This window comes from Triturus cristatus, chromosome 6 (assembly GCF_964204655.1).
Source record: "Triturus cristatus chromosome 6, aTriCri1.1, whole genome shotgun sequence".
NCBI classification, from domain to species: domain Eukaryota; kingdom Metazoa; phylum Chordata; class Amphibia; order Caudata; family Salamandridae; genus Triturus; species Triturus cristatus.
In genome coordinates, this window is record NC_140589.1 from 1,020,182,150 (window position 1) to 1,020,209,627 (window position 27,478).

General features: G+C 53.2%; 1 protein-coding gene across 1 annotated transcript in view; it reads left to right on the forward strand.

Moving 5' to 3' along the window:
* Positions 1 to 27,478, forward strand: part of BUB1 (BUB1 mitotic checkpoint serine/threonine kinase) — an 850,308-nt gene that overhangs the window by 756,201 nt on the left and 66,629 nt on the right. The window contains exons 28-30 of the mRNA XM_085611813.1: positions 474 to 635; positions 1,204 to 1,361; positions 1,635 to 1,812. Coding sequence (XP_085467939.1) covers positions 474 to 635; positions 1,204 to 1,361; positions 1,635 to 1,812 — 498 coding nt within the window. The remainder of the gene's footprint in view (positions 1 to 473; positions 636 to 1,203; positions 1,362 to 1,634; positions 1,813 to 27,478) is intronic.

Genomic DNA, 27,478 nt, shown 5'->3' on the forward strand with positions numbered 1-27,478 from the left:
CACTGACCACCTGCGACTCCTTGCAGCACTTTGACTTTACATGATGATTGTCCATAGCTAGAAGTGTGGCTGGGTCAAGCTCTGGCAGCTAAGCAGCGGGAAGGAGAATACACTTCTGGCGATTTTCTTTGCTACATACTTTTCAATTATTGGAGGAGTTATTCATCTCTTAGCCCAGAACATGTATGAGCAATAAATCTGTTTATATAGCTGGTTAATGCATGAAGAACGTTGCTCCTTTTATATGATGATGAGGAGGGTAGTTAATACATAATCAGGACCTCTTGCTCCCCCTCTATGTGCCATCTATAATTGCTAGTCTTGCAAATAAACAATGAAGGGCAGAAGTGAACACTGAGCGAACACCTTTGATTGTTAAAATATGGTTAGTTTCTCAAAATTAATTTCACATGTTGCTTTCATAAATTGGCAATTGAAGGATGCCTACATCTTAACTGCCATATTTCTCACAGATACAGAAGCCTGCCAAGCCTTGGGAGTTCTATATTGGAACACAGCTGACAAAAAGACTACCACCTGCCCTGCACCATCTTTTTATCAGTTTCTACTCTGCTCATTTCTTCAAAAATGGAAGTGTTTTAGTTGGGAAGCTCTACAACCTTGGATCCTTATTGGTAGGGTACTTTGAGTTTTACTATTCCTCTGTATCCTCTTACAATTCATGGTGATGAGGGGTGGAGGATTCTGCAGCCACTCGCTGGGAAGTTAGTCCAACTAAAGTGTTTTTTTAATTTTGCTTGGTCTGCTGTAAGGTTCCTACCATACATGATCTTTATACTTTATGAAGCACCAGCCTTTCAGACTAAAGATGCTTCTAACTTCTGTTGCTGATATTCAACATAAAACAGATCATTTTCCAAGCAATGCTGGGTATTTAACATAATCCTTCCCACATTTGTCGTGTATAATCTAGGGAATTATATGTACAGTTTATAAACTACATGCTCATTACAATACCGTTGCATTTTATAACCAAATGTACACTCATTAACTGTAATCTGCCCTGTGCTAAAGGGTAGCCTGGCATGATCACTTCATGTATGAGTTCCATATCAAAAATTGTGTTCTGGTGACTGCCGCATTATTCATAATAGACTTGTGTGAGCCTGGATCTTATCAGCTCTTCTAAATATTGTGGGGGGAACTTCAGCACAGGTTTATAATTTGACGCTTCTCTTGCAGCATGCTCTAAATTTATACAAAAAGCTCAGCGAAAAGGTGATGCCACAGGGACTGACAATCTACTTTGCCATCAATATTCTGTATATGATAGAGCAGCTGCACAGCATCGGGGTCATTCACGGAGATATCAAACCAGATAATTTTGTTCTTGGTGAGCGGTAAGTATCTTTCCTGGCTGCCATGTTGCTTGTAATTGATCACTGCAGCAGATAGTTGAAACTTTATTTGTGTTTGATTGGAACACTGTTACACATCCATGTGTTTTCCCTCACGAATTTGGACTGAATGAGACATATTAAGCAAATTGCATTATTGTGAAATAGACTGCTGTTGATGCCCCATGTCTTGTTTTAAAAGTTGAATGTGACAACTTTTGCTTTGTAACCTATGCTACAAACTTTTCTTTTTTATTTTATTTAAATCAATTACAGTTTCGTGGGGAACGATTCCTGCAACTTAGATTTTGTTTCTCATGGCCTGGCCCTCATAGACTTGGGACAAAGCATTGACCTTCACCTCTTCTCGAAGAGAACCGTGTTCACTGGAAAGTGTGAAACCTCATGCTTCCAGTGTGTTGAAATGCTTACTGGGAAACCATGGCGCTACCAGGTATTATCTTACTGCAGCATATTGAATGTACTATGTTTTTACTATGTTTGAGAAAGACTATTGGGCAAGTGGAATACTTTTGTGCACCTGCTGTGGTTAGAATGTTGAGCTTCTTAGACTGTTACTGTAGGACAGGCTTAACTTGGAGGTAATGGGTAAAGTATATTTTCCTATTTTGGTAGTGCATAAAGTCAAAACTCAACACAAAAAAAATGGCAAACCAATTTAGATAGTACATTTTAATGAAAAAATAACAAACCCAATAAGGGAAACCTGAGTTAAACATTTTTAAAGTTTAGATGTAAAATGGCACCAAAAAGCATTCAGCACCAACCACGGTCAACTGGTTGTGCTTGACCGATACCTGGGTGCAAGTTAAGGCAGATCGGATGTCAGTTTCAATCCGGTTGGAAGTTTTATTTTTAGAATTAGTTGTCTCTGAAATGGAAGCAACTCTTCCTCATCAGGGCATCTGAGAAGCAGCTGGTTTATTGCAGAAAAGCTCAGAAATTTGCCCCTAAGGAAGTTCCCCCACCTTAGCCACTTTTTTGGAGCTCAGATTCTCCCAGCAGGGCAAGGCTGCAGTCGAAAAGGGCCCCATGAGGCCGGATACCTTCTCTGCGAGTTCCCACTGAATCGGATTTGCTTCTGCTGAAAAACTGATGAGCAGCACACCTTTGTAGGCTGGTGCCAGTCCTTCGGAGATCTTTGGAGCCAAAAGGTATGCTAGTTACTGAATTCAGTAAAAGTTAGGAAGAGTACACTGTGACACCAACCAAGAGTCCAGGACCTTCGTAACAGCACTTGGGGGATCAAGATAAACTCCAGCAGACCGGTCCAGTTAGAACTGGTCAGCTGGAAATTTGCAGCAATGGCCTCTTGTAGCTTTTTGGGTCCCCGTAGCTTTAACAGACCAACCTTAGGATCCTTGGAATCCACTTAATTGTCCTGGGTACGAGGGAGAGCATGTCCAGGCTTACAGGTTCTTCTTAGGTCAGATAGCAAGTCCAGTCCTCTTGTGTTCTTCCACAGGTCCAGAAAATGTTCTGAGGAGGGCACTTTGTGTGCCACATTTATGCGTGGCACCAGCCTGGTAGGGGCGCTCATGGCCCCTCCTTAACTAATTTGGTAAAAGTCTCAGGGGCAACCATAACTACTTATGCTGCCCTTCCTGTGTGTCCTACAGCAAAGAATCCAACAGTGCACCTCTGCCTAAATCCAAGATGGGGAAACTCTTCTTTTTTTTTTTTGTGGAATCTTTTTATTGCATTTTGGTAGGTATGTCGTACAGTAACTGCTCATATGACAATACTATGATCAACATATCTCTGGTTTCCGGTTACAAAAAGCGCATAACTAAGATGTCAAGTTCAGCAAATGACAGTTTCAACATGAAACCAGAATCGCCGAAGACAATTGCCCCCTTCCCACCTATGGCAGTGTACTGATATACGGTGCAGTCATGAACACAACGATCTGATAGAGACTACTAGTCGCAGATTCCTTAACGTAGAATTATCCCCAGGTGTAAGACTGGACCCGGAAAACTTTCTTGCCCAGCATCTCTGTGCGCCAGGGGGCGGTAGCACGTGACTCCGCCCGATGTCCTCCACGGGCGTGATGTCAGCAAGGTCACATAAGCCCCACCCTGACGCGCTGACGTCAGTTTTCTTCTTTTCCATGTGCAACGCGGACCCGGATCGTGTTCCTGGCCTTTTCAGGCCTTCTTTTCCCGCTTTGGTCCTTTTTCTTGGGTACAGTGTGTGAATGCCTTTGGGCTTTAAGATGTGCTCGTCTTGCGCGCGCCAGATGTCGGCGACGGATCCTCACCCCATCTGCATGTGGTGTTTGGGGGAGCACCACGGCTCCACGGATTGTGAGGCGTGTCAGCAAATGAAGCCGAAATCCCGGCGAGAGCGACGGTTGAAACTCCTTTCGGCACGCATGTCCAGGTCGGCGCTGCGTCTGTCCCCCGTGGACGGCTTCAAGAACCGCCGCCTCCGTCTCAGACATAGTCCTTCTCCCAGGCCGCAAGGGCATCGCTCACCTGTTGGTAAGTGTCGCAGTTTGTCCCCAAGGCCCGGTCCCTGGCCTGTTGGGGGCACGGGTTCTCCGTGGGTGGTGCGGCCCCGTGTGTCGCCATCCTATCCGCCGTTCCTCGGCGAGGGGGCAACCAGAGCCCAGATAGAGGCCTATGCGGTGGCCTTGCAGGTCTCTTTGGCTCTTCCTTCTCCTCCTGCTCTTCCTGGGATGTCTTCGGATCCCTTGCCGCGTGCGGGGACTTCTGCGGCATTGCTGGCGGCTCCGGCGCAGAAAGGTTTGGCTCCAGGTTCGGAGGATGTGGGGCCGTCTGGGTGCGGCCGTCCGGGATTCTCTCATTCAGACCCGGGCGCCGCAAACCCCTGCGGGGGTCCCTGTGGTGTCGCGGGAGGTTGGCGAGACTCAGGGCGTGTCCTCGAGTCCCCCTCGGTCCTCTGGGCAGGCGGCGGTCTTGTCCGAGGTGATGCCGCTCAGGCGCTGGCTTCTGCTGGCCCAGGTGGCGCCGCAGGGGGCGGCTAGGGGTCAGGGCGTGTCCCCGAGTCCCCCTCGTCCCTCCATGCAGGCGGCTGCCTCATCGGAGGTTGAGTCGACGCCCTTTCGGTGCCGTTCCTTAGCCGCCCCGGCTCTGACCCAGCTCCGGTCTCCTGCACCGCGCGTTGTGGCGGAGGTCGTTGTGGCGTCCCCTTTGGCACCGGTCGGCGTTGACCTCACGCTGGTCGCGGACTCTACGGCGCCGGGCCGGCGTCTGGTTTTTGAGTCGTCTTCCGTCACCCATTCTTCCCCAGAGGTTCGGCGGTTGTTGGTTTCCTCTTCTCCGGAGACGGGCCGCCATGTCGTGGAGTTTTCCCCGGCGTCTTCCAAGGACGGCTCATCACCGTCGCCACGCCCGCAGTCTTCACCGTAGGGGCCTCAGGTTCCCCATTCCTCGGCTCCTCCTCCTCCTCCTTTCCGGACTTGGCCTTTCCTTCCTCCGGTTGGCCTGGGGGACGGCTGCCATAGCATGCAGCTGTCGCCCACCGAGGAACTGCTTTCCCCGCCACGGGGCCCTACGGAGGCCGGTGCTGCCTTCGCTCGGGCTGTCTCCACGGCGGCGGGGATCTTGTGCATGGGCGATCCAGCTGCCCATTTACCCGAGGATCATCTTCTGGAGGTCCTCCATCAGGGATATGGGGGTCGGGAGCTGCTTCTTCCCTTTTAGGCCTCGTTCCACACGTCTTTTTTTAGGGCGGTCCGCCACGGGGGATCCGGTGCCCCAGCCACTTCTGCACCGTCCTGCGTCTCATGACCCCGTCTATCTTTCCCTACACCCCTCTACCAGGGCCCTCTTTTACAGACTGCCTTTCCCTCCCTGCCATCGGTGTTGTCTTCCCCCGTCACGGGAGGCCCGCTGGTTGGACTCCTGGGGGTGCAATATCTTCACCTCCACCAGTGCGGCTTTGCGAGCCCTTAACACTCTTTGTGTATTGGCAAGGGCCACTTCTTGCTTGTGGGACTCGGCGGAGTCCCTTATGTCGGCCGCTTCTCAGGAGGGTGCCTGTGTTGAGCTCAGGCACCATGTGTTGGATGGCCGGGAGCTAGCGGCCTTTATTCTTCGCTCTGCTCTGGACATTTCGGACGTGCTTGGTCGTACAATGGTTTCTTCGGTGGCCCTTCGTCGGCATGCCTGGCTCTGGGATAGTGTGTTCCCAGAGAACGTGAGGGAACGGTTGGTGGACCTTCCTTTTGATGGCACTCTTTTGTTCCACGCCCCTGTGGACTCTGCCATTCAGAGGTTTCATGCAGGGCTTCGTCGTCGTCCTCCTACTCCTCCTTCTACTCCTCAGTGACCTGTGAGTCGGTCTGTGTTTTGGGAGGTGTTCTTCCGTGGTTTTCCTGGGGCCTTGTAGAGCGTACCCCCGGTTGTTTGTTCTGTGTGGTTCATGTGCCTTCAGATCCTTTTGTTAGGACCTTGGTGCTGTTGACTGCTGGTCCGGCCCTGTTTTGACTTGTGGTTTTGGCTGTTGGTAAGCCGTGTAGGCCCTGAGATTAGGCCTTCTGTGTATTCTTTATTGGCTGATTGCCAAGCCGTCTGCGGTTTTCTCCGCAGGTCTTTCTGTTTGTCCTCTGCTGCGGAAACTTTATCCTAAGCGGGTTCCCATGTTCTGGGACGTAACATGCCCTATGTGGGGTAATGGTAGCTATTATATAGCCTTATCATGTGCTGAAGAGGTGTGGTCGTCCTTCGGGCTTCTGCTCTCCGTGGCGTCATGGTATGTCGCAGGTGCGATCTTGCTGGTGATTTTGAAAAGCTTGTGTTGCGCCCCGGTCCGTCCTTCTCCTGGATCGCTGTGTCGCTAGCCTAGTCCGGCCTGCTGTCTGCGGCATTGCGTTGTCCGCCTTGGTCCCCTGTCTAGTGTTCCGGGGGGGGGGGGGGGGGGGGGCTGGTTTCCCTGGTGGACGGCTTGGTCCGTCCCCTGTCTTTCTTTCTTTCTGCCTGGTTCCACTTCCTTCGTGGGTCAGTGTGTGCGGGCCCCTCCCTTAGGGCGTGTCCTGGCCCTTCCTTGGTGGCCTTTGGTGTATTCTTTTGTGCCTTTCTTCTTCAGTCTGCACTTTTGGCGGTGCAGCCGTCCCCTTCCTTGTCCGCTGCGTGCGGCTGGTGTATGTACAGCTCTTTCTGTCACTGTGTATGTGTTTCTTCAGGTGGACCCTGCCTTCGGTTCTGCCTCTTCTCCCCTGGGCTTGAGGGGGTCCTTGTGTATCTTGAGGCTTTTTCGGCGCGGTCTGCTTGCTTTGTGCTTAGGCTTTCCTGGCCTTTCCCTTCTTGTCCCTCTGACATGTCCCCGGCTGGGGCCCTGTGTCTCTCCTGGTGGGGAGGCTCGCTCGCAGGCCCTCCTCCCTTCTGGGTATGGCTAGGGTATCTATTCTACGTCAAGGAATCTGCGGCTAGTAGTCTCTATCAGATGTACAAGTTACTTACCTTCGGTAACGATGTATCTGGTAGAGACAATTCTAGCCGCAGATTCCTTCACGACCCACCCTTCCTCCCCGTTCTGCGAGGGCCCTCTGCTTGGGTTTCTGACTTCGCCTCCCTCTGGGTGACTTGTCTTTTGTGGGTGTCCTCTTCATTTTCTTCCGACCAGGCGTCCCTCCAGCTGGTTCCTCTCCAGCGTGAGGGCCTACTTTGCTCTTTCCCTCTGTTAGAGTGTCTAATCCCCCAACCGATCTTCTTAGTTAGGGGTTCTTTGCCTGTCCTTTGCACTCCTACTCCTTTCAGGGGTTATGGCCGTCCTTGGCAGTGTAGTCTGCGGATGGCTTACCTGTCCTTTGACCTCTGACTCCTTTCAGGGGGTTATGGCTCTCCTTGGCACTGTGGTCTGCGGATGGATTACCTGTCCTTTGGCTTCCTGCTCCTTTCAGAAGGTATGGCCATCCTTGGCAGTGTAGTCTAGGGATGGATTGCTGTTGCTCCTCTGTTCCGGGCTTGTGGCCCTTCCCTTTGTGGTTGTAGTTGTAGACCCTCTCTCTCTCTGTCACAGTGCTTTCACGTGCTTGTGCCTTCAGGATGGCTCTCGCCTTTGTTTGCGAGGTGATTCCACGCGGTGGTGCTTTGTGCTTTTCTTGCTATGGCTTCGCTGCTCTGGCCTTCTGGTGCTTTACTGCCACCTGGTGCTTTCGCCTTGGCTTGCACAGTTGTTTCTCAGAGTGCTGCTCTGCTCTTTTCCTGCTCTGGCCTGCTGTTGTCGCCTTCTGGTGCCTTGGTGCCACCTGGTGATGTTCTTACTTTTCGTTTCTCTGGTTTTTTCGCACACTGTTCCCATGCTCTCCTCAGTTTTGTTGTGATGGCTCCGCATTATGGTGCGGAAAAGTTCTCCGAAGCAAACTGACGTCAGCGTGCCGGGGTGGGGCTTATGTGACCTCGCTGACGTCACGCCCGCTTAGGACATTGGGCAGAGTCGTGTGGTACCGCCCCCCAGCGCGCAGAGATGCTGGGCAAGAAAGTTTTCCGGGTCCAGTCTCACACCTGGGGATAATTCTACGTTAAGGAATCTGCGGCTAGAATCGTCTCTACCAGATACATTGTTACCGAAGGTAAGTAACTTGTACTTCTGACATATCATACATTGCAAGATTCTGGTTTATACTGAGAAGAAAACTCAACCATGTGTTGGCTTTCGTTCCTGGTACAGCATGGACATCCCGGAGATACAAAAATTAAGTCGTCCGCATATAGGGAAACTACATGTATGCCATAGCACAGCTGTATACCCCAGTCGGTTCCCTGCCTGCAAAGCTGCGCGGCCTATGGTTCAATCACCAGAGAAAATAGCAAAGGTGAGAGAGGGCACACTTACCAGGTATAGTGACCGATCGGTGTTGACTCCGATATTAGCAAACCAGTCTTGACCCTAATGTGAGGGTGTGCATACAGTAACTGTACCAGGCATATAAAGCGCACTCCGAGACCATATTGATGCAATGTCGGGAAAAGGAATGGCCATTCCAGCAAGTCAAAGGCCTTTTCGAGGTGCAGCACCAGGCATCCTGCCCGAGCCCAGGATTGTGGTACGTAAGCCTGGACTTGAAAAAAGCATCCGAGATTTAGTGAGGTGTTACATGCTGGCACAAATCCATTTTGTTTCGGATGCACCAGAGTCGGTATTAAGGGAGCTAAGCGGGCTTACACTGTCTTGGCCAGAATTTTGTAAACTGAGTTGAGAAGCGCAAGTGGCCTGTATGACCCCAATTCCGTTCTATCCTTATCAGGCTTAGGGAGGGAGAAGAGTATGGCCTCGCGCTGGGACTCGGACAGAGTAGCAACTGAAATGCCCTTCTCATATAATAGGTTCAACTGCAGGGCGAGCAATGTGGCATAGTCTTTCCAGTGGCAAGTGCCTGGATACTGAGCAGTATTTCTTCTTGGGTGAGCGGCTCATCCAGTTCCGCCTGCTGTTTGGGGGTAATGCGGGGTAGTTCTAGTGTGGAAAGGAACAAGCAGATCTTGGCCTGGGTTGTCACGGCAGATGACTGATATAGGTCTGAGAAGTGTTGTGTAAGCTCGGCGTGCATCTCCTTTTGCATGTAAAGTAACATGCCAATAGAGGAGCGTAGTGCCATAATGGGTGCACGAGAACCTCCTTGGCGTATGATCCAGGCCAATAGTTTTCCGGCTGGGTCAGCCGTAGCATGTGTGCGAGCAGAATGTGCAGTGTAATTTAAGCACCGCAGTCTTTCCAACAAGGATTTATGTTCTTCTCGTTGCTTCGCCAGCCAGCATATTTCAGCTGGTGCGCCCACCACTCTGGTTTACTCTTGGAGGAGTTCTTCCTCAGAGATCGACTTTGATGGATCTGCGAAGTCTACACTGTGTACCCAAGCAGTGCCCCCGGATCACTACTTTAAAGGCGTCTCATTCTATTAGGCGCAAAGACGCTGTGTGGTCATTGCTCCGGAAGTAATCAGTTATGGCAAATCTCAAGGCTTCCCAGAAAGGAGGGTGCTCCTTCGGCTCCGGTTTTAGTCGCCATGTGGGGATGGCAGGTGTGCCAGTGTCCCACGACATGTCCAGGAATTGTGAGTTGTGGTCGGAATGGGTCTGACCATATAGTTAGTCCGTAACACCGATGAGGCAAGGGAAGATGTACAAACAATTCTGTCCAGTCTAACATGTAGCCGATGAGCGCTCGAAGTATGAGTAGACTTTGTAGGGTTGCGGTGTTACCAGATGTCTACTAACTGCCAGTATTCCAGCTAATTCAGTAGTGCCTGCGCAGCCAGAATTATAGGCGCTCCTGGGAGTGGGGGGAATGAGCAGTCTAGGCCTGTAACAAGGACATGATTAAAGTCACCACCTATGGGCCACGGTAATCTGTACCAGCGGGATAGCTTATTAGATATGGTATCAAAGAATGCAGCTTGGTTATAGTTTGGCATATAGACCAAGCCAAGGAGTATGTGCCCCCCCGTCTAGGCGGCCCCTCACAAAGCCCCTCCTGATCAATGTCAGTCTCATCTGCTACAAAGGGAGTCTCCAACCTAACCCACACCAGCGCTCCCCGCGCAAAAGCAGAAGAGCTGCCAGTGCCTCTGAAGCCTGGTATCAGGGAGCATCAAGTGCGGCTCCTGCAAGAGGGCAATATGAGCTTGACGCTTGGGATAGAAGTAAATAGAGTACCTGTGCGCAGGTGTGTGAATTCCCCGAATGTTCCAAATAAATATATTAGTGGGAGCCATTAGTGTAGGAAGGGGAGGTTCTGGAGTGTGTTGCGCCTGCAGATAAATAGATGATCCACTTGTATAGATGAGTTTGCGAGCTTCACGCAATATCGAGTCCCTGTCTTTGTAATGCAATAGGCGAAACAGTATGGGCCTTGGGTGGGAGCCTAGCCGGTGTACTCTAGTCGAAACTCTGTGAGCCCTTTGGATGAACAACAGCGAAGGCTCCTCCTCCGGGATCAGACCGTGAATCCAACGTTCACCATAGGCAGTAGCGTTCTTTGCTTCCGTCCCCTCTCGTACCCAGGCAGACAGCTCACCTATCGAAGTCTCCGCCTCATGGTTCTTGGGGATAACTTCTTCCATGGTATCCTCAATGCGGGTTTTATCAGCTAGCTTACAGTGGTCTGCGTGCAGCTGGGTAAGATCAGTCACTACACCATAAATGTTGCTCTCCAGTGAGGACTTAGTCGGCTCCAGCGAGGTCCCTAGCTTTCCCACAGCCACGAGCACTGCATCTAGTTTACTGCCCATTGAGCCAGCGGGCTCCAAGCTGTCCGGCGTGTCCGGTGGAGTCCTTGAAACCTGTGCCTGAGCTGATGCACTGCCGGTACCGGATCGTAGGTGGTACATAGTGCCATACATAGGTCGAGATGCCGTCTGTCACAGTAGAGCAGGGGTGTGCCTTTCAAGCATCCTGCCACCTGCTGCCGCTAAGCAATTTGCAGTGTCGCCAAAGAGACCACAGTCGGCTCGGAGCCCAAAACAGCTCCAGTAGAGGACACGGATGGTAGGTCTCGGGAGAGCACAAGGTGGCGCAGGGGCCACCCATAGACAGCAGCACTCTTCAATAGAGTCCTAGTGCACGCACAACTTAATGGAGTGCAAGTCCTCCCGATGATTGAGAACAGAGTGCAGCATCTGCTACTCAGTGTGTCTGACTGGCGCATGGCATGTGGTGGTGCAGCTCTCTTCTAACCTTCCGCGCCACCTCTCATCTGTTATGGCCACGTCTCTGATGCTGCCAGGCTATCTGAGGTATCCAATCCCCAGAGTGCAGGTCCATGCAGTCTCACAGCTCAAGTAGTCACGGGCAGGCTCAGGTCCCGCTCTCGTGGTGGTGGGCCGGGGGGGCAGTCAGCGCAGCACAGCACCTCATGCTTGACCCATTCCGTCTCATTCCCGCAGCAGACCAACTTGCCACATTCACAGAGTTCGGGCCCAGCGCCTTCCACCTGGGCACACACCACCAGTAGTTGGAGACCGGCCCTGGCCTCGCTCTGCGTCGCGAAGGGCCCTATGGAGGGGGAGCACACGACCTTACCTTTGCTCCACAGAGTCCTACTGCAGGTCCAACCTCCTCAGCCCCCACTAGCCTGAGGACCGTGCCAGCAATCAACAGGGTCCACTCCTCAATGGCGGGGGCCGTGATGGTCTCCTGGCGACCCCCACGCCACCCTGGCCCAGCACACCTTCTGTCAGGGTACCACTCCGGCAGCGAGGGGTTGGTCCAGGCGTCGCACCTCATCGCACCAGACCCAGCAGGCCACATAGCAACTCGCCCCCAAAGCGGCTCTCATCCGCAGTAGGTTTGTCCATCCCAGCCGCCGCCAACAAGATAGGCTGTGCGGGCGCCCGACAATGCCAGATCCTTAGGCCCAAGAGTGCGTTAGCCATTCGGTGGTTCCCTGCGATGTCCAGGCCCCGCAGGGTCCCATCACCGAGGCTGCCTGGGTGGGGTCAGTCCAAGGCCCCCCGTAGCACAGTCGGGTCCCGCCTCACAGCGCCGGCCGATCACCATTTAGGACCAAGGCAGCGTGTTTCGGGCTTGGTCCAACCTCTCTCACTCCTCCACGGGTCGGGGTTGTGTGTCTGCCACCCAGCGTGGCATCTGTTGGGACCCGCTCGACCTCCGCAGCAAGCAGAGAGAAGGCAGTGCGCTCCGAGTCCATCTGGCCTTCCTCCGTTGCGAGCACATGACGGATTATCGGGGATTGGAGCCTCAGCAAGGCGCGTCTGCCATCTTGGCTCTCCTGGCCACGCCACTGTGAAACTCTTCTCCTTTATCCAGAACCTGTGTGCCCAGGGAAATGAGCAACCCCACCTCTGTTCTCACCGTAAACCAGTTCCGGGGGCAGATCCTTTCCCACTGTGGTTGGAACCTGACTGGCCTAGAGGTGCAAGGTGGGTGAAGAGGGCCCTGCCATTGTATTAGAAAACCTTTGACAGGGTATTCTTCTTTGAAGTTAAGTTCCTGGACACAGACTAGATGGTCATTCTGCCAGAGGAACAGAACACATCCCCACACCCAAGACCTTTGGCTCAGCTCTGAGAACAAGTTCACACCTCATCAAGGGAGCCATACAGCTGCCAGGTGATAGTTGGACTCTTGCAAGTGGACATCCATAGACTTTAGGCAGGGAAAGGTAACTTTCTAGAAGTACCCTTTCCAAAATAGTTATTAAAAATCTGACTTCACCAGTGAATTGGGCTTTTTATAAATATTTCAAATAATGAAATGTGTAACTGATTCCTAGCCGATATTATTGAATGTAATATTGCATCCCAATACTTTTCTATGAAGCAGCCAACGCTGCTACATTGAAAGTAGCTTCTAGGGTCTTTTCGTTGTATGGACATGTTTAACATTAAACGTTTATATATACTCTTCTAAAATACTAATCACTAAACTTTCTGAGTAGTAAGGCCTACTTATAGGTGAAAATGTAATGTTTAAAAGTAAGAGTTTAAGTCTGTTAAACAAGGCTATTTAACAGGTCGTATTTGTAGTTATAACACTGCACAGGCGGGTAGGCATGCAGTTGTGTATGTTTTAACTGTAATGACTGCCATAATGGGTGTAGGAAACTGTCTTGGTATATACTATACCAAAATGAGGGATAGTGTGCAGAGTCCAGTGGATCCTCAGAAGCTTTTGAGAGGCTAATGTAGATAATACAAGTCTTCTCTTTTGTGGTAGTGTGGGCGAGAAGTTAGGCTGATCAGAGGACAGTGCTAAGCATTTGTTGCACACACAGGCAATAAATGATACACACTCAATGACTAAATCCGAGACCAGTGGTTTATAAAAAATATCACTTTTAGTATATTTATTTTATAGAACCAAAAATACCTATTTGCATGTAAATATGTATTGCAATGTCAATGCTTTTCAATGTAAAAAGTGTCCTTTTTCAACAATACAATGTGAAACCACCTTCTTAGGAAAGTCTACCCTGGTAAAGATGCCAATGAGAGCCTTGGCTACTGCAGGGGCTGTAGTAGTCCTAATGGGAATTACCTCAGGATACCTGGTTGCATGATCCCCTATCAGTATTAATTTGTTTCCTGGTGCTGTGGGAGGTTCAAGTGGTCCAACTATGTCCAACCCTACACTTTCAAAGGGAACCTCAACCTCTGGTAGTGGAATTAAGGGGGCCTTTGGGTGGCCACCTGTCTTGACACTGCTTTGATGTGTCTCAGGAGCTGTAAAACCCTTCACCTTCTGGTACATGTTTGGCCAGTAGAAGTGGCTGACTAGCCTATTCGAAGTTTTAGTCTGGCCAAGATGCCCAGCCAAGGGAATGTCATTGGCCAATGTGAGAAGGAATCCTCTAAACTGCTGAGGCACTACCACTCTCCTAGTGGTATGAGTTTTGGGGTCTCTGACCTCAGTGTAAAGGAGTCCATCCTCTCAGTAGGTCCTGTGGGAGCCACTGACAACTCTCTTTTCCTGTGCAGCAGCGTGCTGTTGCAGGCTTTCAAGTGTAGGGCAAGTCCTCTGTCCTTGGCACAGCTGTTCCCTAGAATGTCCCCCTAGGCCCAGGAGCTCACCCTGATGAGGTTCAAGTTCCATAGGCTCAGTTCCATCTGGGGGTGCAGGTCCTCTCCCTGAGGATAGCGCTCCTGAGCTTTTTGCTGTTCAGAAGCTGGTCCCTCAGTCTTCTTACCTTTTCTCTTGGAAGGTTAGGCAATTATTCCTGGCACCAACACGTCTTTTACACCCTGTGCTCTGCGCCCTTGGTTTTACACACATCAATTCAGGGATTCCCAGAATGGCTATATGGGTTTTCAGTTGTACCTCAACACATGCTGAGGTCTCCTGATCATTCCCTCGCAGATATTCAACTGGTATTACAGAAGAGACCACTGCCTGTTTCAGGCCAGTAACCCCTCTCCTCGGACGCCATAGCCATGGGATAAACCTTAGTTATGTTATCAGCATTGGTGACTGGCTATATCTGAAAGAAACACGTTAGTTAGATTCCTCACCTTAGAATATCCCCAGGCGACAGACTGGATCCGGAAGATTTTTCGTCAGCAATACCCCTTGCGCGTCGCTAGGCGTCGTCTGCGGCTCCGCGTCCGTCGTCGGCGTCGTGCGCCGGGATGACGTCGTCGGAGTACTTAGACGCCGCCCTCGCGCGCTGACGTCAGTTCTTCTTTTTTCCGCGCCAGTAAGCGCAGATCCGGGAGAGCTACCCCTTTTAGTCTTTTTTGACTAAATCTTTTTTGATCATTTTTGATCCTTGTCTGTCGACATCTGGTGCCGGTAGGATGCCTGGGTTCAAGGCTTGCGAGGATTGTCATCGACTGATGTCGGTGACCGATCACCACCGCCGGTGCCTCTACTGCTTAGGCCCCGACCACGACGCGGAGTCGTGCAACGACTGTCAGGCCCTGACTTCGAAGGCTAGGCGGGAGCGGTCCCGCAAGCTTCTCGAGCTTCGCCACTCGGCTCCGCGTCGTGCGCGATCCCGGTCTAGGAGGAGGTCCAAGGATCGCTCGCGGAGCCCTAGCCGACGCCATCGATCGTCCGGCTCCAAGTCGTCGGGTAAGTCCAAACGCTCAAAGAAGTCCAAGAGGCGACATCGCTCTTCGGACTCCCCTCGCCGGTCGCGCGACTCGGCCGAGGGTCAGGGTGGTTCCACCCCCGCGGCTCCGGCGGAGCCGCAGGTGCCGCGTCCGCCCCATACCTTCCGGTCCCTGGGGCTGACGCGGCGCCGGCGGAGATCAGTGCCTTCCTCTCGGCCATGAGGAGCCTGGCCCCGCCGTCGACGCCCGCTGGCGCGCCTTCGGGCCCCGCGGACTCGACTGGGCGACCTCGCGTGCCGGCGGCTCCGGTCCCGGCGCCGTCGACGACTCCGGTCTCGACGCCGCAGGTCCCCGCGGGGCCCATGCCTGGGCCCCAGTCGACGCCGGTTGACCTAGTCACTCCTCCACCGGCGCCGACGCCTGAACCACCGACGCCGTCACCGGCGCCGCCGACGCCTTTGACGCCGACACCCCAGTTTAGCCCTCATCCGGACCCGGCGCCGGCACGGCGTCGACCGACGCCGCATCCGACGCCGCTTGAGTCCTACCATCTCTACAGTCCGGTTCCGATCATTCCTCCTGTTTATCAGGAATCGGAAGAAGGGGGCGACTGGGAGGGGTTCGAGGACCCTCTGGCTGTTCAGTCACAGCTTTCTCAGGACTGGGCAGATGAACTGGGGGAGGCCAGTGGGCTGGACACCTCGCCAGACACTGGATTCACTTCTCCTCCGACCGTGGCTTCGGAGGAGGGTGCAGCATTTTCTGTGGTGCTGCGCAAGGCGGCCGAGGCCCTTGGGCTCGAGTTGCCTGCCGTGGCTGTGAGGACTAGCATCCTCACTGAGGTGCTTCAAACCTCAGCAAGCGCCACTGAGCCTCTGCTGCCGTTCAACGAGGCCCTCACTGACGTTCTGCAGGGCACCTGGTCCAAGCCCTCCACAGTTCCTCCTGTGGATAGGAACGTTGCCAGGCGCCACCGCCCTGCTCCGGGCGACCCCAGTTTCCTGTCCCAACACCCCACCCCCGAGAGTCTGGTTATCCAGGCCTCTACCTCCCAATCCTCCTTCCCGACCGCTCCGCCGGACCGGGATTCCAAGAGACTCGAGCAGTTTGGCAAGAAACTGTTTTCGTCTCTTAGTTTGGGCCTGCGGTCCTTAAATACCGCCTGTCTCTTGGACCGTTATTCCCATTCCCTGTGGGATACGGTGGAGGACGTGCTGCCCCTGTGTCCGGAGGAGGTCCGGACGCGTCTTACCCAGGCTTTGGCCGATGGGAGGGATGCAGCACGGCACGCCATACGATGTGGGCTTGACACCACGGACTCGCTGGGTCGGGCGATTTCAACCACGGTGGCGCTCCGCCGCCACGCCTGGATGCGGTCCACGTCATTTTCCGGGGATGTCCAGACCACCCTCATGGACATGCCCTTTGATGGCACTCGCCTGTTTGGTGAGAAGGCGGACAGTGCGCTGAACCGCTTTAAGGACTCCCGGGCTACGGCCAAGTCCTTGGGCCTCTCGGCTCCGCGGGCGCACACCTCCGCTTTTCGCCCCTTTCGTGGCCAAGGAAGGGGCGCCTCCTCACGTCCGCAAAGCCACCAGCCGCAGAACCAACCTGCGCGCGGTCGCGGACGTGGCTTCCGCCGTGGCGGAAATGGAGGCCGACGTGGTCAGCCCACTTCCACCCCTGCAGCATCCGCCTCAAAGCCCTCCTAGTCCGAGCTTTCAGGCCCATACCACGCCAGTGGGCGGCAGAGTTCGCCATCACCTGCTCCACTGGCGGTCCATAACATCGGACAGGTGGGTGCTGCAAATCGTCCGAAGGGGCTACTCCCTCCCCTTCGAGACGACCCCTCCAGCCATGCCACCGCAGCACCACCGTATCTCGGGGGATCATTTGCATCTTCTCCGCGAGGAAGTTTCGGCTCTCTTGGCCAAGGGGGCCGTCGAGCGCGTTCCGAGTCCAGAAGTAGGTCGTGGTTGTTATTCCCACTACTTTCTGGTTCCCAAGAAGGGCAAGGGGGGCCTACGCCCTATCTTGGACCTCCGGAACGTCAATGCCTTCCTCCGAAAGGAAAGGTTCAAGATGCTAACGTTGGCTCAGGTTTTAGCTGCCCTAGACCCTGGAGGCTGGATGGTAGCGTTGGACTTGCAGGACGCATATTTCCATATCCCCGTCCTGCCGGCCCACCGGCGTTACCTGCGGTTCACGGTGGGCCAAGAGCACTTTCAGTTTACCGTGCTCCCCTTCGGCCTCACCAGTGCCCCTCGGGTGTTCACGAAAGTGATGGCGGTGGTCGCAGCTCATCTGCGCAGATCAGGGGTTCCAGTCTTCCCCTATCTCGACGACTGGTTGTTGAAGGCGGGCTCGCCCCAGGCAGTCGTCTCCCACCTCCAGACTACGGCGGATCTCCTGCATTTGCTGGGGTTTTCCATCAACGTGCCGAAGTCACACTTGAGTCCCTCTCAGAAGCTCCTCTTCATCGGAGCGGTTCTCGATTCGGCGCAGTTCCGGGTCCATCCACCGGAACAGCGGGTCCGGGATATACGGGCCCTGATTCCCATCTTTCGGCCTCTATCCCGGGTTTCGGTCAGGCTAGTGTTGCGGCTTCTGGGGCTGATGGCCTCCTGCATCCTACTAGTGCATCACGCCAGGCGGCGCATGCGGGCTCTGCAGTGGGACCTGAAGTTTCAGTGGGCCCAGCATCACGGCAACCTGTCCGACCATGTCTTGATCTCGGAGGGCACTGCACAGCAGTTGCAGTGGTGGCTCACGGACCGCGAGTGGGTCAAGGGCAAGAGCCTCTCCCTTCCCCAACCAGAGCATGTCGTAGTGACGGATGCGTCCCTCCTGGGATGGGGTGGCCATATGGGAGAGGCGGAGATCAGAGGCCTCTGGTCTCCGGCGGAGTCTCGTCTCCACATCAACCTGTTGGAGTTGAGAGCGATCCGGCTTGCACTGAAAGCCTTCCTTCCCTCTGTCAGGGGAAGTGTCGTGCAGGTGTTCACGGACAACACCACCGCCATGTGGTACTGCAACAAACAGGGCGGGGTGGGGTCGTGGACCCTTTGTCAGGAGGCTCTGCGCCTCTGGACATGGCTGGAACACCAGGGCGTCACCCTGGTGGTTCAACATCTGGCGGGCTCTCTGAACGCCAGAGCAGACGAACTCAGCCGCCGGTGCATGATGGATCACGAATGGCGTCTGAACTCCGAAGTGGCGCAAGGCCTCTTTCAGCAGTGGGGAGAGCCTTGGTTAGATCTATTCGCCACCGAAGAGAACGCGCAATGTCAGCAGTTCTGCGCGTTGGAATTTCCAAGGCGGCACTCGCTCGGCGACGCTTTTCGTCACGAGTGGAGTTGCGGTCTGTTGTACGCCTTTCCGCCTATACCACTTCTGCCCAGAGTGCTGAAGAAGATCAGGCACGACCGGGCCCAAGTCATCTTGGTGGCTCCGGATTGGGCACGAAGATACTGGTATCCCGAGCTACTCAGTCTGTTGACCGATCCCCCGATACGTCTGCCCCTTCGGGAGGATCTTCTGTCGCAGCAGCAGGGGACGGTCCTCCACCCGAACCTGTCCAGCCTCCACCTCCATGCGTGGAGATTGAGCGGCGGCAGTTGATGCCATTTGACTTGCCTCCTGAAGTCTGAGATATCATTCTGGCAGCCAGGCGTCCCTCCACAAAGTCGGTATACGCCTGCCGGTGGAACAAATTTGTGGCATGGTGCACAGCAAAGGCTGTGGATCCCCTTTCCGCCCCTCTTTCTGAGGTTCTCCTCTTCCTTCTTTCTCTGGCCCGGCAGGGCTCTGCCCTGGGCACCCTGAAAGGTTATCTTGCTGCCATCTCCGCCTTCTTGCGGCTTCCTGATCAGCCTTCTCTTTTCAAGTCCCCTGTGGTTACACGCTTTCTCAAAGGCATTACACACACGTTCCCTCCTGTCCCTTTTGTAATGCCTCAGTGGGACTTGAATCTGGTATTGACATTCCTGATGTGCGCTCCCTTCGAGCCTCTTCACAATTGCCCTCTTCGTCTTCTAACTCTAAAGACTGCTTTTCTGGTAGCCATCACCTCGGCTAGACGGGTGAGTGAGCTCCAGGCTTTATCTTCAAAGCCTCCTTTTCTATCTGTTCATCCGGACAAGGTTGTCCTTCGGCCTCGTCCCTCCTTTCTTCCTAAAGTGGTGACTCCATTTCACCTTGGGCAGTCTGTCACCTTGCCCACCTTCTTTCCGCATCCTTCCAAAGAGGAAGAGAGGCTCCACCGTCTGGACCCAAAACGTGCGCTCTCCTTTTATCTGGACCGCACAAAGCAGTTCCGGGTGGACGACCAGCTTTTTGTTGGGTACGTGGGCGCTAAGAAGGGGAAAGCTGTGCACAAACGGACCATCTCTCGGTGGGTCGTTTTGTGTATAAAAATTTGCTATTCCTTGGCTAAAAAAGACCCTCCTGTTGGGCTGCGCGCCCATTCTACTCGGGCCACGGCGGCTACTACTGCCTTGGGACGGGGAGTCCCTTTGCAGGACATCTGTCAGGCGGCGACGTGGGCTTCGCTACACACGTTTGCCAGGCATTATTGCCTTGACAGCCAAGTCCGGAGGGATGGCTTCTTTGGCCGTTCTGTCCTCCAGGACTTTCTGGTGTGATCTTGGTTCGCAGACCCACCACCGGGGATGGTATTGCTTGGGTATCTATTCTAAGGTGAGGAATCTAACTAACGTGTTTCTTTCAGATGAACAAGTTACTTACCTTCGGTAACGATGTATCTGTAAGAAACATTAGTTAGTTAGATTCCTCACCGACCCTCCCATCCTCCCCGTTCTGCGAACTGACATCTAGGGTTGAGGTTGTCCTTTCAGGCCCCTAGATTTTATTTTTGGCACCAGTGTCGGTCTTTGCATGGCTCTGCGTTCCTGGCGCGGAAGGCTATGTACAAGAACTGACGTCAGCGCGCGAGGGCGGCGTCTAAGTACTCCGACGACGTCATCCCGGCGCACGACGCCGACGACGGACGCGGAGCCGCAGACGACGCCTAGCGACGCGCAAGGGGTATTGCTGACGAAAAATCTTCCGGATCCAGTCTGACGCCTGGGGATATTCTAAGGTGAGGAATCTAACTAACTAATGTTTCTTACAGATACATCGTTACCGAAGGTAAGTAACTTGTTCGTTTGTCCAGTCGAAAACTGACCTGGGGAAACCAGTTTTTGTCACCATGGTTACACTGGCACCTGTAGCCCTCAGGGTGTCTACCCTAGTCCCATTAATCAACGGTTGCTGCCTGTATTTGTTCACATTAGGGGGATAGACAGCAAGAGTGGCTAAACCTACCCCACCCTCAGAGAATAGAATAGCTTCAGTGTGAACTCTGATTTGCCCCTGGCACACTGTTCATCCCACCTGGAGACTTGCCATACCAGTGCTACCTGGAGACGTACTAGGGGCTTCTTTTTTGGGGCATGCCAGGTCTCCAGTTTTGTGTCCTAACTGTTTACAGTTGAAACACCAGGCCTTTTCGGGACCCCCGTTTTTTCCCTTGTACCCATTGTTGGAGTGTGAAGAGTGGTGGGACCCACCTTCCTGTGCATGACTTTGGGGTCCTTTAGAAGACTCTTTACATTTATCCCTAGGATGTTCACCCACTTTTCCCTGGGGAGGTTTTGTAACCCTTGTCTTTTGGTCATCCTCAGTGATGGTCTTGGTCACCCTAGTCTTGACCCAGTGGTCTGCCTTCTTTCCCAATTCTTGAGGAGATGTAAGTCCTAGGTCTACAAGATACTGATGCAACTTTTCATTAATGCAATTACTTAAAATGTGTTTTTTCATAAACAGATTATAAAGCCCATCATAGTCATGCACTTCACTCCCAGTTAACCAGCCATCTAGTGTTTTTTTTTTTACAAAGTTCTCTATAAAATCAACCCAGAACTTGTGTAAGCCCCGCTGAACCTGATCCTATACTCTTCAGTTGTGAGTCCAAAGCCCTCATGAGGTCATAGGACTCAACATCGGCCCCAATAGGTGTCAGCAGTCTATCCATGCACTTACCAGTGAACTGTTCCGAAAGCAATGCTCCCCAGTGTGACTTCTTCACCTTTCTCATTCTACAGGCCCCCTCAAAGGCTGTGAACCATTTTGTGGTCATCGACTTCCTCATATTAAGGGACAATCCCAATGGGGATTTTAGGGTCCTAAGAGTGCTTCTGTCCCTAGGAAGTATATTGCTGCCTCCATTTATGGGTGCTAGGCCTATAGCTGCTCGTTCTATAGCCAGGACTCTGTTCTCTAGGGCTATTGTACAGCCTTGCTAACAGGATGTCCTCATTGAGGCTGTCAATGCTGCTCAGGTTACTGATCCACAGGTGTGGGAATTGGGTACCTACAGTGGGTGTTGTAGCTCACTTGTGACATTTAACTTACTGGCCCTGGGTGCACCTTGTACCATAGACTAGGGACTTAAAGGTAAGTTAAATATGCCAATCTGGGCTATGTCAGTTTCACCATGTTGAAAGAGGAGCTGATCCACTTCACCACTGGCTAGCAGGGATAAAGTGCACAGAGATCTACAGCCAGCAGAGTCAAAGCAAAACTCTGGGGTGATACCACACAAAAGATTTCCAACAGTTGTTTGCTCAAAATCGACTCCACTTCATTGGTTGTTTAGTTAATAATAATGTTTTATAAGTTATTGAATATTTTCATAATTGCTTTTCTACCTATGTGCTTGGAAATAACATAGAAATACTGAACATCTACCAATGAATTATTGAAATGTTAAAATTAAAGGACATGCCTTAAAAAGGTTACTAATGATGTCAAGAAGTCCTACTGCTTTTTACATATTACCCAGCATAAACATTTGAAATCTGTTCTGTGGTGCTGCAAAATGTAAAGTATCAGTGGAGAGCCATACTTCAGTCACAGTATGTTTATTGGTTGTTCTTTTCAGGAATTAATGACTTTTTTCTCTTTTATACACGCAATGTTTGTACCTTGAGGTAGTGTGACTAATTAAAAGTTTTTTTTGCTTTGCCATCACATTTCCAATCCTAATACTTCAGATCTGTAATAAATTGCAGGATCAAAAGTGCAACCAGAACTATGTGAGATTAAAAACATGTGTAGAAGATTCACAAGTCACCTCTCACTCTTAAGGCTTGGGATTTTTTTTTGTTTAATATTTTTATTGAAAACAAACTTACAAGTTCGTGATCCCCCCTCTCTGACATTTCCATTTCCACCGAAGGTAAAACACACAGTCCCCCACCACCCCCCCCCCCCCCCCCCCCCCCCCTCCCAAAATGCATTCCATCCGCCCCATTTTTTGGGGCAGCCCCAGGACTTATAAACATATTTTTCGGCAATCATGCATTTGTCTATCTCTGCCATCCAGCTAATTGCCAATGGTCGATCCTCTGCCCCCCATTTCATGGCAATGGCTCTTTTCACTAGTGGTTCGCCTAGAGTGACTATTTGCTGCTCTATTTCTGTTAGGCCAGTAGGCTCCCAAATATTTAAGATCCCCAGTCGTGGTGTCAGGGTAATTTGTTTCCCCAACGCGTCCTGCAGCTTCTCCGTCACTCTCTTCCATAGGGGTCGTATCTGGGGGCACTTCCAGAGGATATGGTAAAATGTCGCCTCTTGGTGACATCGGCGTAGGCAGAATGCGTTTTGTCTTGATCCTATTTTTGCAAGCGTCACCCCGGTGAAATATGTCCTGTGTAACACCTTAAGTTGGATCAATCTAAAACAATGATTTATGGCTGCCTCCCTAGGGGACATCAATGCAGTCTGCCAATCATCATCGTCTATTGGCGTGGAAGGGGTCTGGTAAGTTATTGCATAGTTTCCGATATGTGAGGGAAATGGCTTTGTCTGGGAGAGGTTCTGACAACAACCGGTCCTCTAATGGGGATAACTCTGGCAGTGTTGTCAATTCTGGGAGTGCTGTCTTAAGAGCATGGTGTATCTGTAGATATCGAAACACCTCACCCTAACCTAACTCATATTTCGTTTGTAGGTCTTTAAATGTGAGAATCTTACCCTTATGTATGAGGTCTCCTACGGTGGACAGTCCAATGGTATCCCACTTGTCAAACCCACTCTGGTGGCAGAACAACCCCAGCCGCTGTGAAGACCACAAAGGTGTGGTTTTCGTCACCACACCTGTCCAACCCAGACGTTTAGTAGCTCTGTGCCAAAGGGTGACCGTTTGGGCCAAGGTACCCAAACATCTCTTTCCTGACCTTGGTGTAGAGGGCACCGAGATACCCCTCGCAGCTTATCTGATATTGCTCCAGTCTATATGCTGGGTTCGCTGGGTGGCCATACAGCCAATGATTAATTGCCAACAGTTGTGATGCCCAAAAATAGAGCCTGATATCAGGGAGTGCGATTTCCCAGTCATACCACCCCTTTTTTAATATCCCCAGACCTATACTTGGTGTGCCCCCATCCCATAATAGAGTACGGACCTCCACCTCTACGCTATTAAAATAGGAGTTGGGGACTATGTAAGGGCAATTTTGGAGCAGGTAGAGAAATCATGGCAGAGCCAGCATTTTAAATTGGGCCGCTCGACCTAATAAGGACAATGGCAGCGATCTCCAGTGATTGACGTCCTCGCAAAGTCTTTTTAAGGGTGTTGCTAGATTCTTGTAAAAAAATACTTGAGGATCAGGTGTGATGAAGACCCCCCCAGATATTGAAATCCCTCACGGGTCACTTCTAGGTCGCATCCTCTGGGTAGTCTGGGTGTGGAGGCGTGTAAAACAAACAGTACTGACTTAGTCCAATTAATAGCGTATCCGGAATACTTGCCGAAGTTAGTAAATATATTTAGCAATCTGTTGATTGAGGCGTACGGAGATGCTAAGTATATCAGGATGTCATCTGCATACAATGAGATCCTGTCCTCATTGTCCTCTTGCCATTTCAGCCCCCGAAGAGCAACGTCTCGCCTTACCCTGGATGCCAATGGCTCCAATACCAAGGCAAAAAGCAGGGGGGACCGGGGGCACCACTACCTAGTCCCCTTGCCCAGCTGGAACGTTCGAGACGTGCGATTATTCTCCCTAATCTGACCACGGATCCCAGTGTAAAGCAGTTTGATCCATTGTAGAAATCGCGGTCCAAACCCCAGCTGAACCAGCACCTCAAAGAGAGAGGGCCATTCTATAGAATCGAATGCCATAGAGGCATCCAGTGACAGTATCACCTCATCTTCTTCTATACAGTGATGGCGTGCCAAAACATTATGGACCTGGTGAATATTTAATGTCGTGTTCCGGTACGAAGCCTTAATGGTCAGGGTGAACCAGTGACGGGAGAACGGCATTCAGACGGGACGCCAGCAATTTCGCTTCGACTTTTGCCTCCACGTTTATTAAAGAATCTGATAGAGACTATTAGCCACAGATTCCTTCACGTAGAATTATCCCCAGGCGTGAGACTGGATCCGGAAACTTTTTGCCACAGCATCCCTGCGCGCCGGGGGCGGGGCGACATCATGTGACTCCGCCCAGGCGTCGTCCGCGTACGGGACATCAGCGAGATCACATAAGGCGCGCCCACGTCAGTTTTTTCCTTTTCCGCGTGCAACGCGGATCCATTCCTTTCTGCAGGCCTGTTTAAGGCCCCCTTTCTTCCATTCTTTTTGGTGGAACAGTGTGCGAATGCCTTCGGGCTTTAAAGCTTGCACGTTTTGTGGGCGTCTTATGTCGGCGACGGACCCTCACCTCATTTGCATGTGGTGTTTGGGGGAGGATCACAGCACCACAGGTTGTGCTGCGTGCCAAAACATGAAGCCGAAGTCGCGGCGGGAGCGCCGAATGAAACTTCTCTTGGCGCGTCTCTCCAGGTCGACGTCGTCCTCTCTGTCTGCTTCGGCGGACAGCTTCAGGTTCGGCCGTGGTAGTCGTCCTCTTCTTTCTCCGATATCACGTGAGCGTCGCTCCCCGGTGGGTAAGTGTCGCAGTTCGTCCCCGGGGGCTGGTTTCCGGCCTACCGGGGGCATGGACTCTCCGCGGGTGATGCAGCCCCGCGTATCGTCCTTTCCACCGTTTCCCGGTGTTGGGACATCGAGAGTCCAGATGGAGACTTACGCGGCGGCTTTGCAGGCCTCGCTGGGGTCTCCTCCTGCTTCCCCTCCTGGGGCGTCGACGGATCCCTCGCCTTGCACAGGGCCCTCCGCGGCGCTGCTGGTGGCTCCGGTGCCAACTGGGTCGGATCCAGGCTTGGAGGATGTGGTGCTGTTGGGGTGCGGCTCCTCTGGGGCACCTCCTTCAGGCCACGACGTCTCTGCCTCGCTGCAAACCCCCACGGGGGTCCCTGTGGTGTCGTGAGAGGTCGCCGGGGCTCGTATCGCATCCCCGAGCCCCTCTCGGTCCCTTGGCAGGGTGGTCCTGTCTAAGGCTGAGGTGACGCCGCTATGGCGCCGGCAGCAGCTGGACCGTGCAGACCCATAGGGGTCGGTGGACTCTTCTCGTCCCGCTCCGGGTCGAGTTCGGACCCCTTGTCCCTCTCTGGTCCCCTCTCATACCTCCTCACAGGCGGCTGCCTTGTTGGAGGGTGAGTCGGAGGTTGTACCGTCCCTGGCGCCACCACAGGGGTGGCCGGGCGACCTTCACCTCATTCGGGGTGGCAGAGGGCTTTGTGCCCCTCCCCGGGCCTGTCTCGTTCCCCCACGCAGGTGGTTGCCCAGGTGGGGGTCGGGCCGGCGCCGCTCCGGGGCCGGTGCGGCTCCAGCTCTACTCCGGTCTTCGGTGAGGGGTGACCTTGCCCGGATGGCGCCGGTTTCCTGCCTCAAGCAGTGGACTCTACGGCTCTGCGCAGGGGCCGTACCACGGATTCGTCTTCGGACGCTCCTTCTCCGGAGGCAGGCTGCATATTGGTATCGTCCTCCCTGGAGACTGGTCGGCGTGTGGTGTCCTTTTCATTGGCGTCGAAGGACGGCTCCCCGCCCTTTCTGAGGCAGGGGTGTTCGTCGGAAAAGCGGCAGGTCCCTCATTCTTCGGCTCCTCTTGACTTCCAGGTCTGGTCCTTGCCCGCCTCGCTTGGCCTCGGGGACGGCCGCCTTAGTTTGCAGCCGTCGCCCACAGAGGAGCTGCTTTCTCCACCGCGGGGCCCAACGGATGCAGGTGCGGCCTTAGCTCACGCGGTGTCCACGGCTGTGGGTATCCTACGCATGGGTGACACGATTGCTCACTTTCCGGCAGACCATCTGTTGGAGGTCCTCCACCAGGTCTCTGGTGGGAGGGAAATCTTGCTTCCCTTTGAAGGTTCGCTCTTTTCTGCCTTGACGGGGGCTTGGAGGCGTCCTGCCTCCGGGGACCCGGTGCCTCCGCATCTTCTGCATTGGCACCTTCCGACGTCCCGTGACCCGGCGTGCCTGTCCATTCACCCCTCAGCTGCCAGCCCCCTTCTGTGGACTGCTTTTCCCTCCCTGCTGCCCCTGTTGGCTCCGCCGTCCAGAGGCCCGCTATCTGGACACTTGGGGACGCAACATTTTCGCCTCGACCAGCTCAGCCCTGCGGGCCCTTAACACCTTGTGTCTGCTGGCTAGGGCCTCCTCCTGTTTGTGGGACTCGGCTGAGTCTCTGGGGTCTGCAGCGTCCCAGGAGTCTGCTCAGGTGGATTTGCGGCACCATGCATTGGATGGCCGGGATCTTGCGGCGTTTATTCTCCGCTCCGGACGTCTCTGGGGCGTTGGGCCGGGCCATGGCTTCCTCAGTCGCTCTCCATCGTCATGCTTGGCTTCGGGACGGCGTCTCCCCCGAAAATATTTGGGAGAGGCTCATTGAGCTCCCATTTGATGGCAGTATGTTGTTTCATGCCCCGGCCGACTCCGCCATCCAGAGGCTCTTGGCAGGGCTCCGTCCTCCTCCCCCCCGTCCCCTCCTCAGTGACTTCTGAGTTAGGGTTGCTTCTGGGCCTTCTTAGGCCGGCTGTTATGGTTGTGGAGTATGTTAATCTGGCCGTTTACATCCTTCCTTGGGACTTTGGCATTGTTGGCTGCTGGACGGCCCTTTTGTTGTGTGTGAGTTCTGCAGGAGTTGTTGCGCAGACTTGGCCCTGAGATTGGGCCTTCTGCTTGCTTGGGCTGCTGTCAAGCCTGTAGCGGGGGTGCTTTTTCCCAGTGTTTCTTCCTCTGCTGCGGAAGTTCTTCCAAAGAGGGTTCCCATATCTTGGGACTTAATGTGCTCTATGTGGGGTTATGGTAGCTGTCATATGGCTTGCGCTCTGCTGGAGGGTTCTGGTCGCCTTCGGGTACCTGTTCTCAATGGTGTTTATGTAGGTTGCTTTTGCTTCCTGAGGTAGTGTGTGCGGCCACACGTGGTGGTGGCCCGGGCCTCTCCTCCACTCCCTGCTCCCGTTCTGCGGTCTGGGATGTCCCTGTGTTCTCCTTTGCCAGGCGTTGCCTACTTGGCCTTCCTGGGGCCTCGGGCTGTTCTTCTTGCTTCTGGCCTTGCCTGCCGGCATTGTTCTGGCTGGCAGGCTGCTCTCACTCTGGAATGGGCTCGCCTTCTTCTCCTTAGTTTCCTTGGGCCCTCTAGGCTTATTCTTCTTCCGTCTTCCTGTCTTGGCATTCGGCGGAAGCTATGTTGCCTTGTGGGGGAGTGTG